At 53.0% G+C, this 12810-nt stretch overlaps 1 protein-coding gene across 1 annotated transcript; it reads left to right on the plus strand.

Moving 5' to 3' along the window:
• The first annotated feature begins 7702 nt into the window (after nt 1-7702).
• Nucleotides 7703-10204, plus strand: B3gnt7 (UDP-GlcNAc:betaGal beta-1,3-N-acetylglucosaminyltransferase 7). Its single transcript, XM_027397447.2, has 2 exons — nt 7703-7713; nt 9022-10204. Exons 1-2 carry the CDS (start codon nt 7703-7705, stop codon nt 10202-10204), a joined length of 1194 nt encoding a protein of 397 aa, XP_027253248.1.
• Nucleotides 10205-12810: the final 2606 nt, after the last annotated feature.

The raw sequence follows: 12810 nt of genomic DNA on the forward strand, positions 1-12810 counted from the left end.
AGGGAACCCTGTGCTCTGGAGGGAAGGAGGCCCTTGTGGCCTCAGTGTAGAGCTGAGCTGTCAGCCTGGGAGGGTAGCAGGCTGACTGGGAGGGGGAAGTGTCTCAGAAGGAAGACTGAGCTAGTGTTTGAGGCCTAGGGACTGAAAGGCAGCTGTGTCCTATGCTAGCTGCCTGGCAGGCAGGGATGTGACTCATTGGTGGCCAGGGGAGAGTGCAGTCCGGGCCTGCCTGTCCTGGACAGGGGACCCACTACCCACCCGAGTGTGAATGTATGTCAGTGTAAGTTGAGATGGGTTTGATAGTGCAGGGGCTCCAGCCTTGCTAATCTGCCAGGGCTCTTAAGACTCCTTGCAGTATCCACATCCCATCCTCTTCTGACTGTCCCTCCTCACTGCCAGTGGCCCATGCTGGCATTTGTCCCCTGCCCCCATCCCATGCATGACTTCCTGGGTGCTGCCCACCAGGAAGGGCTGTCCATAGTCTTCATTGTTCCTACTATGATAGAACAGATGGCGGAGGGAGGGATAGACAGCTTGTTAAAGTAATGCTAGCCCATCGAGCGGACATTTGAAGTGGATTTTTTTGTTTGGTTGGTTTTTTTGGTTTTGTTTTTTGTTGTTGTTTTGGGGTTGTTTTGTTTTGTTTTTGTTTTTGAGACAGAGTTTCTCTGTGTAGCGTTGGCTATCCTGGAATTCACTCTGTAGGCCAGGCTGGCCTTGAACTCACAGAGATCCTCTTGCCTCTGCCTCCCAAGTGCTGGGATTTAAGGCATGCAGCACCAGTGCCGGCTTGAAGTGGATTTTTAAAGGCAACCAGGAGTTCATTCAATTTAGAAGGATGTAACACATTTGAGCAGAAGGAAGGCAGGGTCTTGGAGAACCAGAGGAAGACAGGTTTGCTGGAGTGGTAGCTAGGGGCAATGCGTAGCTATTAAAGGTTTGTGGACGGTGCCAGGGTCCTGGATCAGCACAGATGTGAGGACCGGGGGCAGTAAAACAACAGGCTGCATTGTGATACAGAAGGGACCTCTTGGGTCCTGAACCTGTTCCCAGGAATTCACTGGTAAAAAAGCAGCTGGTCATGGGCAGGTGTGTATTTATGTGTGTGTTACTGGGTATGCAAATATCTCAGAACTTATGTGTGTCTGTGAGTGTTCTGTGTGTCTCTGAATGTTAGTGTATTCAGGTGTAGTTTGACCTTACTGTGCATGTGAATGCCTGGGTACATGTATTCAAGGTCTGGGTCATATGTAGATTTGTGTGGTTTTATACACATCAGTGTGGGGTGTGCATTTGTGTATCTGCCTGTGTGACCGAACATGTTTGTATGTACATGTGCCCTACCAAAAGGAACGAGGGTTCAGCCTCAGGACCAACCAGCAATCAGCTCTTCCACACCTATCAGGTTTCCTCTGCCTTGCTGCCCCTGGATCCTAAGTTCTGTCCTCTGAGTGGCAGCCCAGCTCCACCTTCACCCGACTGCCACCCCATACCTACAAAGCCCTGGGTGGCCTTGGCTATCCCCAGACTAGCTCGTTTGTGCTTGAGCACGGGAAGGAATCAGAAAGTTGTTCAGCCCCAGAGGTGCTGTGTCATCTTCCACTGGCTAGCCCACGGTTCCTCCCATCCCAGAAAGAGGTGTCTAGACAGCCTGAAGGAGAAGCCCACACAGCACCACCCCTTCCTCCTTCCTCCTTCCTCCTGGGCTCTGCATCTGAGCCAGGGAGTCCTGGAAGCTTGGCATAAGTGGCAAACATGGCTGGAACACCTCCAAGGTATCTCGTGAACCTCTGAGCAGAGTTTTTAAGGATGGCAGACTAGCTGGGTGGTGGTGGTGCACGCCTTTGATCCCAACACTCGGGAGGCAGAGGCAGGCAGATCTCTAAGTTTGAGGTCAGCCTGGTCTACAAAGCTAGTTCCAGGACAGCTAGGGCTACACAGAGAAACCCTGTCTCAAAACAAACAAACAAATAACAACAACAACAAAAGAATGGCAAAGTCCTTTAAAGGATCTACACTTCCCAGCTGCTGCTAGGGGCTGCCAATCTCAGGACCTTGTACCATCCATAGAAGGGAGTTATGACTAAGGCCTGGCTAGTCAGGCTACCTCAACCCTGGGATATGTTCCTTGGCCTAGGGTGGGACAGACGACACAGTGAGAGACCAGTGAAAGGCCCTCCCTGGGATTTTGCATATGGATTTGGACATGGGGTGGATGGGAGTTGAGATGAGGTGTCAGGGCTTAGCAGTTAAAGGATAGGCTCACAACCAAAAATATAAGAGATGAGGTGACATTCTGAAGCCTACCTTTGTCCTTTCTATGAAACGGCTGGTGGCTATAAAGTGTTGGTGGTATTTCTGTTATATGAGCTAACAAGTTCCTTTAGCTTAAGCTACTTAGAGTTGGGTTACTCGCACTGAAAGCCAGAAAAATCCTGGAATATTTCTTGCCTGCACCACATACCGGGTCTTCAGGATGCCAGGGCTACCTTGCCTGGCTCCTAACATCCTTTGCAGTCCCTCCTTGGCTTTCTCAGTCCCACTTACATGTCTTACTAAAGCTTCTTCTAAAGCTTCTACACCTACCTCTGCTTTCTCTGTCACCACCCACTTCAGTGAGAAAATGGCGCTTCCTCTGCTCTCTGGACCCAGTTTCCTCCATAGCTATTTCCCTGTCTGCCTCCTCTTCAGGCCCTTACTCAACGCTGACCACCAGGGCTCCAGAGTGCCCCAGGCTTCCCAACATCAGAGTTGCCCGGGTAACTGAAGAGTTGCTTTCTCCGAGGCCTCCCAACTAGCTCTGTCTGTCTGGCCTTGGGATCAGCACTGTGAAACCCCATCTGTGACTCAGTCCTTGATTGATGAGACTTAGCTCCATGAATAAAGGACAATCAAAGGTCACTGTGTTCCTGTAGCTGGGACAGGTTGCCTGACTTTCTCCATTCCTGGTTCTTTTCCTTGTGATCTGCATTTCTTTGGAGCCCAGTCTTGTGTCCCAAGCATGCTATGTCAGAAACATAGAGGGCCATGTTTGTGCCTTTCTACAATGTCAGCATTTATTGAATAACAAATTTCCAAAGGACAGAAGTCTCATTGATGTCAATTCATCAACTGGTCCCACTTTCCTCCATAGCCTTGGCTGAGGAAAGCCACAAATCTTAATTATTAACATTAACACATTACATATCACATAGTAAGTCCATCTATGTATAGGGGTATAGTTGTAAGTTACAGAATAGCCACTAAGGCTAAAGAGATCCCAGCAGGCCTGGATCCCTCCTTTGAGTCAGAGGCCAAGAAAGAGCAAAGAGTAAAGTAGGAGGAGGGGGATAGGGAGTGGGACCCCAGAGAGTGTCATCCATTTAAATCTAGTTGGGACTCTTACAAGTTAAAGCTCTGAAGGAGTTTCAAAGTGGCCTGAGCTAGGAGCTGATAAGGACACAAAGGGAACTGGGGTGGGGGTGGAGGGTTGAGATAAAGCACCAAGCTGAAGAGCACCCCCCCCATACTGCTGAATGCTACCACCACAGAGTCAGGCTTCAGGTCAGAGGGGTCAGAGCAGAGCTGAACAGCAGGAGTGAGGATCAGGACCAGTTCAGAAGGATGGACAGATGGACAGACAGACGGAAAGACAGCAGTTCAATAGGCTATGTCAATAGCAGGGAGCAACCCAAGTTGAAGCCCTGAAACATTCAGGAATTCTGTCAGTCCACTGACACACTGTCAGTTGACAGGCCAGTGGGACCATAGCATGGCAGTGTTAGGTGGCCTGCCTGCCTCTTCGTGGGGTCCAGATGATGGTGTTACATCATTTCCTCCATCTGGTGTGTTCCTTAAGTTCTCAGGTCTCATTTTCTTGTTATGACCATGCCCATGTTCTCTCGTGGTCCCAATTTACTTTGATAAATGTATAGGACAATGACCTTTCCTCTTACAGGAATACATCATTAACAGTCTGAATCTCCTGTACAGAAGCATTTATACTCAACATGGAGTCAAAAGCTGCCTGTAAAAGAGTGTCTCTCGGGGCAAGGCACAGCTGGGAAAATACTGCTATAAACATTATGGAGTGACCGGGCAGGGCACAGTCTGCTGTCAACATCTTGACTGAAGGAACTTCCAAGAGTTTAACTAGACTCTGAGAAGGAAGCCACCCCACGATCTGAAGATTCTCCCTACTCTCTCTGGCTTCCCATCTCCTCCCATCTTTTCCTCGCTCCTGCTTGGGCCTCTGACTACAGAAAAGACCGAGGCAGCAAGATAGATCCAGATTTACCCACTGCAGACTTCTAGAACAAAACACAAAGCAGGCATACTACCATGGCTCTGAGTTTAGAGAAACTCCTATCAAGGTCTGTGCAGGAAAACGTGTCAGGGCAATTCTCAAGGTCACCTTGACCAACAACTAGCTCTGAAGTCACAGAGGACCCATCATAGAAAGTAGCAGACCCAAGATAGTGCTCTGCAGAGCTGGTCTGGCCCTGGCAACACCCCTTCAGCAACTTTCTTCCTACCAGCAAATAACCTCTAACCCTCCAGCAAATAACCTCTAACCCTCCAGCACTGATCCTTCAGCCCCCAGCTGTGAGCATTGACAGCTGGATCTGAAACCCAGCTGTGGCTACTCCTGGAGTGTAACACTAGCTAAAACTAATTCACCTGCCCTTCAACAGCTCCCTGACGAACTAAAGTTACAGCAGCTGGCTTGGCTTAGGAACCCAGCCTCAATTCTCTGCCCATGGTGGCCTCTCTCCAAGGTGTCCAGGACTCCTCACTTTTTGCTTTCCAGTTCTTTCTAACCCAGGACAGCCCCCACATTGTCCTGTAACAATAGCTACCCTCCAGAGGGTCAGTGTCTCCCCACATCTGAAGTCTCTGCAGACCCAACAGGAAGGGGGAGCACAGCGGGTAGAGGGAAGATGGGACATTTCTTAGTGTGCTGCTTTTTTTTTTTTTTTTTGAGCCTCTATGGCTTTGGAGGCTGTCCTGGAACTAGCTCTGTAGACCAGGCTGGCCTCGAACTCAGAGATCCGCCTGCCTCTGCCTCTGGAGCGCTAGGATTAAAGGCGTGTGCCACCAATCCCAGCTCTTACTGTACTTCTATGTCCCAGCTCACCGAGTCCCGCTTCTGGGGCACCAAGAGAATAGTACAGAAAATGGCTTGATGGTTTAGGGGCTCCCAATCAGTCCCTTCTTCCACCACATCAACATTTCCTATAACTTCCTCTCTTTCACCCACAGCATGGGGGCAGTGACAGAGTCCACCTGCAGACTAGCCTCGCTCAGCCACCCCTGCTTCTCGGAGACAATCCACAGCCGTCTGCTATGGCTATGTCCTGATGGCTGGACAGGTGGTGGGGGCCAGACTAAGTGAGCCCAACAGTGGAGTCACTGTGCTTCTGAGTAGGGATGGGGCCATGTGGCTCACAGAGCACAGGATGAGGGGACAGTGGGAAGTGACCAGAGCCTGGCCAGGCATGACAGTGTACTTAACTGTCACTCATATTTCCCCAGTCTGAATTCATCCCAGGCTTTTATGATAAGCTGTCTCAACTGATCAGATTCAACTGCAAAGCACCAAGTCGACCTTGCACAGCTTTCCTGGTTACTGCCGCCATGTTCCCTTGTGGTCCCAGGATCCCCTGGGGTAGGTCAAACACTAGTGAACATGATATCAAAAGCAGTCCACCTGTCATAAGCCTCTGTGTGCAGGGGACACTGGTGGGTCTGCTTCCCCGGTGTCACCTCACCTCACATAACTTTGCACTGGCAGGAAATTGAGGTCTGGAGAAGATAAAGCCACCTGCTCCTTAGTAGCAGCCAGGAAGTGCAGAGAAGTGACCCAACACCCAACCCTCTGGCACTCAAATCTGAATTCACAAGCCCTTATCAGAAACACCTGTGTCCACCTTCACCTAGCACCTGGAGAAAACGCCACTCTGGGGTGAGAGGTCAGTGCGAGTCCAGATGGGCTGTTCTTCATCAGGGCACAGCACAGACTCTTCCTCAAAGCCACATGTATAGGAAGGACAAGAAGAGAGAACCTCAAAGCCTGGGCAGTGCCAAGTGTGTTAGCACATGTCTGTAACCCCATTGTTCAGGAAGCTAAGGCAAAATGACCTGCTGTTCAAGGCCAGCCTGGACCGCATGCCCAGACCCTGACTCAAAACAAACAGAACACAACACCCTGGGTGGTGGAGGAACATGGGGATAGGTAGCCAGTGCCAAGCTAGTGCCAAGCCAGGACTGGGTACAGGGACCTGTGGGACTGCAGTGACTCCTAGGGGCAGGTAGCCAGGCCAGTGAGACTTAGGCTTCTTGGGAACTTCAAGAGGGCATTGTACCAGATTCTCCTCTGAAATTCTGGCCAAAAGGCCCTTCATCCTTTCTGACTGGAGCTTGCAACATTGCAGAAAATTCCACCATATGTTTAAGCAAAACACCTTAGCTCAAAGATCACAAAGGGAAGGGCAAAAGAATTCTTCACCCTTGGAACTCACTGGAGAGTTCTGGTCACCCTTGTAGTCCCTGGAGAAGGGGGACACACAGAAAAGCAATTCTCCACTCCTACAATATGAAAGGAAAGCCAGAGGCAGGATTCAGGGACCACGTCCTGAGCCAGGCAGACTTCCTGGGTTTGCATATTCATCCATAGTGTTAGTTCCCTCCAGTCTACCATGGCAGAGCCAGTCACATCATCATGCCAGAGCCCGGGGCCAAGATGCCCCCTCCCTCCCTCTACTGTGACTGCGTGTCGCCCAGTCCCAAGAGAAAATGGTGTACACACTGCAGATTAATAAAGGGCTGGAGACGAAACAAAGAGGAAGAAAGTATGTGAAGGGGGTTATTAAATGAAAGATTTGTTGGCAATACAAGGAAAGGAGGTTTTTGTTTGTTTTGAGACAGTCTCACCAGGGAGCCCTGGCTGCTCTGGAATTCACCACGTAGACCAGGCTGGCCGCAAACTCACAGAGATCCACCTGCTGGGATTAAAAGCATGTGCGAACACTCTAGCAAAAGAATGGAGTTTTTGCAGAGGCAAATGGGCCTTCTATTGGGGAGTGGTAGTGGAGAAAGTGTGGGGGACCCAGAGCCTTCCTGGATGATCTAGGCGGGCTAGGGTCTGAGAGCCGCAAACCAGTCTTCACCTAGCATCATCTCCTCTTGAGATGGCCGACAGGTCTAAGCGAGCCTGGGAAGTAGAAAAGTAGATAGGGCCGAGAGAAGAAAGCGTTAGGGAAGCAGCCTTCATCCGCCTCCCTCCGCTCTACACACCCAAGACTACTCCAGAAGGAAGCGGCCAGGCCGCGAGGCGCCCGGTGGGCGTGGAGGTGGGCGGCGTCCGACGTCCCCACGTGTCCCGGAGAGGAGAGGCAGGCGACCCTGTGAGGGCCCAGCGGGGAAGTCACCGCCTCAGGATGTTGGTGATCCTCAAGGTCTCTGAGATGCCGTCTCTTCCCCTCGCGATCCTGCGGGGCGTGCCTCTAAGGTAACCTGGCTTGAGCGTAGTCGCTGTCCCCACGGTAAGCCGGGGCGCCAAGGGTTAAGGTACCTGGGCCGCCGCCCCTGCGGCCCCTCCTCCAGCCTCCGGGAAAAGAAAGTCTCAGCGGGGGCCCGGCCCGGCCCTGTCCCGCCGTCCCCAGCCGCGGCGGCCAGAGCTGTGATCCGTGCGCGCCGCTCCACCGCCCCGGCCCGGGCCGCCATGTCTCTGTGGTGAGTCGGGGTCCCCGTGGGGCGCAGGGCACCTCCGGGCTTCACCTCCTCTCGGGACCGCAGACCGCAAGGGATGCACGCTGGATGTCGTGGGGCCGACCGCAGTTTCCCGGGGCAGCAATGGGTGGCGGGAGATGCGGCGCCGGGCGCTGCGCCGCGCGGGAGCGGCAGGTGGGATGCGGGAGACGCGGGCGCACGCTCGGCTCCCCGGCCGCGGCTTGGGCAGACCGTATGCAGGGTCTCGAGACCCCGGGGTCCTATCAAGAGTCGCCCCCTGCAGACTCCTCCGGTCCCTCTGCCTCCTGTGGCCTCTCCTCTGGACGCCTCAACCCCTCTCACTCCCTTCCCGGCTTTGCTCTCGCAAACGTAGTGGACTGGTGCGTGCAAGCTAGGGGCCTCGCCGCCGCCGCCGCCGCCGCCCGGGACTGGTCCTTACTAGGACTCCGGAGTTGGCGCTCGGAGCTTCTTTAGAACCCCAAGGGCTGGAAGACTGGGTCCGGGATCCTGTGCTGTGGTTCCCGGAAGGGTTCATTTCAACCTTGGGTCTCACAACCCAGCAGGGTACCTTACGTGATTTCTGTCTTTCTCCATCCAACCTGGTGGCCAAGAAGTCATGAATCCCTTGGGGAAAATCTTACTGTATGGAGGTGGGGGCCTCAATCTTTACTCACCTTGCACCTCCGCGGACTTTACCCCGGGATTAGTTATCTCCATCTGCCTCATGGCTCTCTTATACCTCCTGCCTTGGAGGTGAGAGCCATCAACCTTCTGCCCCAGCCCTGGAAGGCCACTCTGCCGACGTGCTTTTTGCCCCAGTGTGAGCTAAGGAGGGAAGTTCTAGGGGAACGGGGCACAGGTGGGTCACTCCTGAGAAGAGTTAGGATTTCTGCTTCTGAAAAGGGTGTGATGATGGGGTTATTTAGGCAGGGAGAGTCCCTGTAGAGTGGGTTTCTTTCCCAGGGCTAAAGGACTGGGCACCTCATTGCTTTTTGTGGGATATTAAGATGGGGGTAAGGAGTCATGACGGCATCTGTCCACTCCACTTCCAAGCCTCCCATCTTCGGTACGAGTGGCTCATTTCTGTCGAGTTACTGACTCCACAAGGGACTCCCCAAAACTTCAATAAAGACACTGACTTCGCCTCTCACATTGACTGGTTCAAAGTCACCTGGTGATGATATGCTGTCCATAACCTGGGTCTGAACTAGAAATGAAAACGGGGGTGGAGGGGGTCGAGTGGAGTCCACTGGTGCATCTACAGACACCTCAGGAGTGCCTGCTCACCCTCTTCTCTACTGCTTCCCCTAGGAAGAAAACCCTCTACAAAAGTGCGTGCCTGGCTCTGGCCCTCCTTGTGGCTGTCACCCTATTCCAGCGCAGTGTGACCCCTGGCCAATTTCTGCAGGATCCTCTACCACCCACGCCGGGGCCACCCAAAACTGGAAATGTGGTCAACCCCAACAGCTTCTGGAAGAGTTCAAAAGATGTAGTGGCTCTCACCCCCTCAGCCCCTAGGGGACCCCAGGCCTGGGATGTGATTACCACTAATTGTTCAGTCAACATCAACATGACCCATCAGCCCTGGTTCCATAGTCTTGAGCCACATTTCCGGCAGTTTCTATCCTATCGCCATTGCCGCTATTTTCCCATGTTGCTGAACCACCCGGAGAAGTGTGAAGGTGACGTCTATCTGTTGGTGGTCGTCAAGTCAATCATAACACAGCACGACCGCCGTGAGGTCATCCGACAGACCTGGGGACGTGAGTGGGAGTCAGCAGGGCAGGGCAGGGGTGCTGTGCGCACCCTCTTCCTGCTGGGCACAGCCTCCAAGCAAGAGGAGCGGACTCACTATCAGCAGCTGCTGGCCTACGAGGACCGTCTCTATGGTGACATCCTACAGTGGGACTTCCTTGACAGCTTCTTCAACCTGACCCTCAAGGAGATCCATTTCCTTAAGTGGCTTGACATTTATTGTCCCAATGTCCCCTTCATCTTCAAAGGTGATGACGATGTCTTCGTCAACCCAACCAACCTGCTTGAGTTTCTGTCTGACCGGCAGCCCCAGGAAAACCTATTTGTAGGTGATGTCCTGAAGCACGCTCGGCCCATCCGCAAAAAAGAGAACAAGTACTACATCCCATCCGTCATGTACAGCAAGTCCACCTACCCGCCCTATGCTGGCGGTGGGGGTTTCCTCATGTCTGGGAACCTAGCTCGGCATCTCCACCATGCCTGTGACACACTGGAACTCTTTCCTATCGATGACGTTTTCCTGGGCATGTGTTTGGAGGTGTTGGGAGTACAGCCCACAGGCCACGAGGGATTCAAGACCTTTGGCATCTCTCGGGTCCGAGGCAGCCGTATGAACAAAGAACCCTGCTTCTACCGTGCCATGCTTGTGGTGCACAAGCTGCTACCTGCTGAGCTGCTGGCCATGTGGGATCTGGTGCATAGCAATCTCACCTGTTCCCTCAAGTTCCAGGTGCTCTAATGTTGCTGGGCCACCAGCACATTTGCCCTCAAGTCCTTGGGGTCCTGGGGCTGGAGCTACGGTGTATGGCATAGTCTTTGGTCCCACGTGGGAGGTGAAGGGTCTGGGCCTTCTGTGCCCCTGGGTGTGGTGTGCTACAGAGAGCCAGAGAGGAACTCCCAGCAATTCCCAGAAAGTGAGGCCCAGCTGGAACTTCCCTGACTGAAGGTCATCTGAGGACCTGAATCCTCCTAGCCTAGGCCTGTAGCCTGGCCCCTCTATCCTGATAGGAGACCCTGGTGGCCTCTGCAGGAACATTTGCTCAGGTACCTGGGCTAGGCCTGGCCCCAGTAGGACTGTGGCTGTCTCTTGTTATCACAGGGGAGTCTTCCTGTGAAATGCCTCTGGCTCCTTGAAGGCCAGGCAGCCTTTGTGGGAGCTCAGCCCTGTGCAGGTCCACAGGTGTCCCCTCGTCCACGTCCCTGGATCTCCCCAAAGCCAAGCCCCATAGGCTTTCAGCACAACCCCAGGCTTCCCTAGAGTCTGCTCCAAAGGCATGGCTCCTGGCTCTGTCTTCTCTTGTCCAGAAGCCTGACTGGCCACTCTGACTACCTCAGCACTCCTCTAAACCTCACTGTGGGCTATAGCCCCACCCTACATCCCAACACAGGCCAAAAGAGCAGTGCTCCTGGCCCCGCAAGGCACCGTGATACCTGACCACAGCCCAAGCCAGGTTGCACCCTTGCAGCTCACCAACACTGACACCCTGGCCAGAAACTGGCCTGTTTGGCCCTAGATGTTGACATTCTCCTATTACTGTGAAGTTTTATTTATGAAGACTTGGAAGGCCTTGGGAGGTGGTAGACCCTCTCTCTTCCTCTAGACACTCTCCTTCAGCAGCCCCGCTCACCATCTAACACCTTTACCATTCACCCCTTGCCTTCCGATCTCACTCTGAGCTCTCCCCACTGATACCCCTACTTCTCTGGGGCCTACACAGACGATTTCCCCTGTGAAAGAATGCCACCTCCCACCTCAGACTGGGGTCACCTGGGAGAGATGGAGGCATCATTAGTTTCTCAATAAAACTGAACGGGTTGCTGAAGGTGTCTAAGCTAGCTGGTTCCTTGGTATTGGCTAGAAGATGTATAAGAGCTCTGGAGGGACCTTAGAGGAAGGAGAGAACTGTGGTGATGAACAAAGCCTGCCAGCTATAGCACTCAGCTATTTCAGGTTACCACATGGACAACTGGGGCCTTAGCCTAGGTATAGTTCAGGCCCAAGGCCAGGGTTCTCATGGGTGGCCGTAAGCAGGGTATGCAGAATCTGGTGTCCTGTTCAGCCAGCTGGTAGCATTGAAGTAGGCTTAGGTGGAGCAAGAATTGCCATGTGCAGGACCTTCACCCAAGCTGCTGCTTCCAGGGGAGGAAGGGCAGCTACTGTCAAAACAGGATCTCCCAAGCTAGTAGTGAGTCCAGCTCAGGGAGATCCACCATAGGCCCAGCTACCCAGATCCAAGGGATAAAGGACAAGGCTGCTACCATTTCTCCCTAGCACAGGTCTTCCTACCCCTTGCCTTGTCAATTGGCTACATTATGTGCAGAGCTCATTGCAAAATGCATACCTGGCTCTCAGAAATTAACAACTTTGAGATTGCAACACTGCGGGACTCTTTTGTGGAGCCAGGGTCCACAGGAGGCAGAAGGCCATGAGTACCTCTATCTCAAAGCTCCCAGACAGCCACCTACCCCAGAACAGCAGCAGAGAGACAGTGGGAGACAAAATGAAGGGCCAGGTGGAGGCTCGGGGGTTATGTGTGTAGCCACATCTAAGGGCCAGGCAGAGGCATGGTTTAATCAAAGGGCAAGGGTGGGGGGTGGATGGTTGGTTGTGCTGCTAGGTACTAAGCAGGCTTGAATCTCAGGCCTTAGAGGTTTTATAAAAGTGTCTGGAGTTGACCCTGAGAGTGGGTCAACACTCAGAGAGTTCTGAGGCCCCTTCACATTGGTTTGCTTTGTCTCTGGGTCCTGTAAACTGGGAACTCAAGGGGAAGTAGCCTGCCCACACGGTGGGTCTTGAGGGCTTCTAATCCTTACAAAGCCTGAGTGTGAGGCTTTGCCTCTAGCTAGGTTCCCTCACTTGAGCCCAGAGCTGTGCAGGCAGGTGGGAGGCTGAGGAACTCCTAGGCGGGGGAGGGAAGTACTCACATTCCGAATCCTAGAGCCTTGTATCTGTGCCTTAAAGGGCTGGAGGACCTTTGTCTGTGGTAGACTGGAATTTGGAGGAGTGAATGACTATGGGGGAGATAAGGGAGGGAGGTGCCCTGCTGAGTTTGTTGACCAATCCCTTTCTTGGGTCCAGAAATGATAGAAACACACCAGACCCAGGGCTACACAGGCCAGGCTTCTTAGGACATCCGCCACAGCTTCAATCAGGAGCAGGGCAGGCCAGTGGCTCCTGGACCAAAGAAAAAGCTACTTTTATAAGAAAAACCCCCTCCAAGAGTTCCCATCCTGGTTATCTGATAGAAGGAAGGTATTCAGAACCAGAACAGGTATTGTCCAGTCTTGACTGGTCGGTGTCCAGCCCTCCATGCAAGAGTAAGAGATTTTAGAAAGAATCCAGTC

Source organism: Cricetulus griseus, chromosome 2 (assembly GCF_003668045.3).
Source record: "Cricetulus griseus strain 17A/GY chromosome 2, alternate assembly CriGri-PICRH-1.0, whole genome shotgun sequence".
NCBI classification, from domain to species: domain Eukaryota; kingdom Metazoa; phylum Chordata; class Mammalia; order Rodentia; family Cricetidae; genus Cricetulus; species Cricetulus griseus.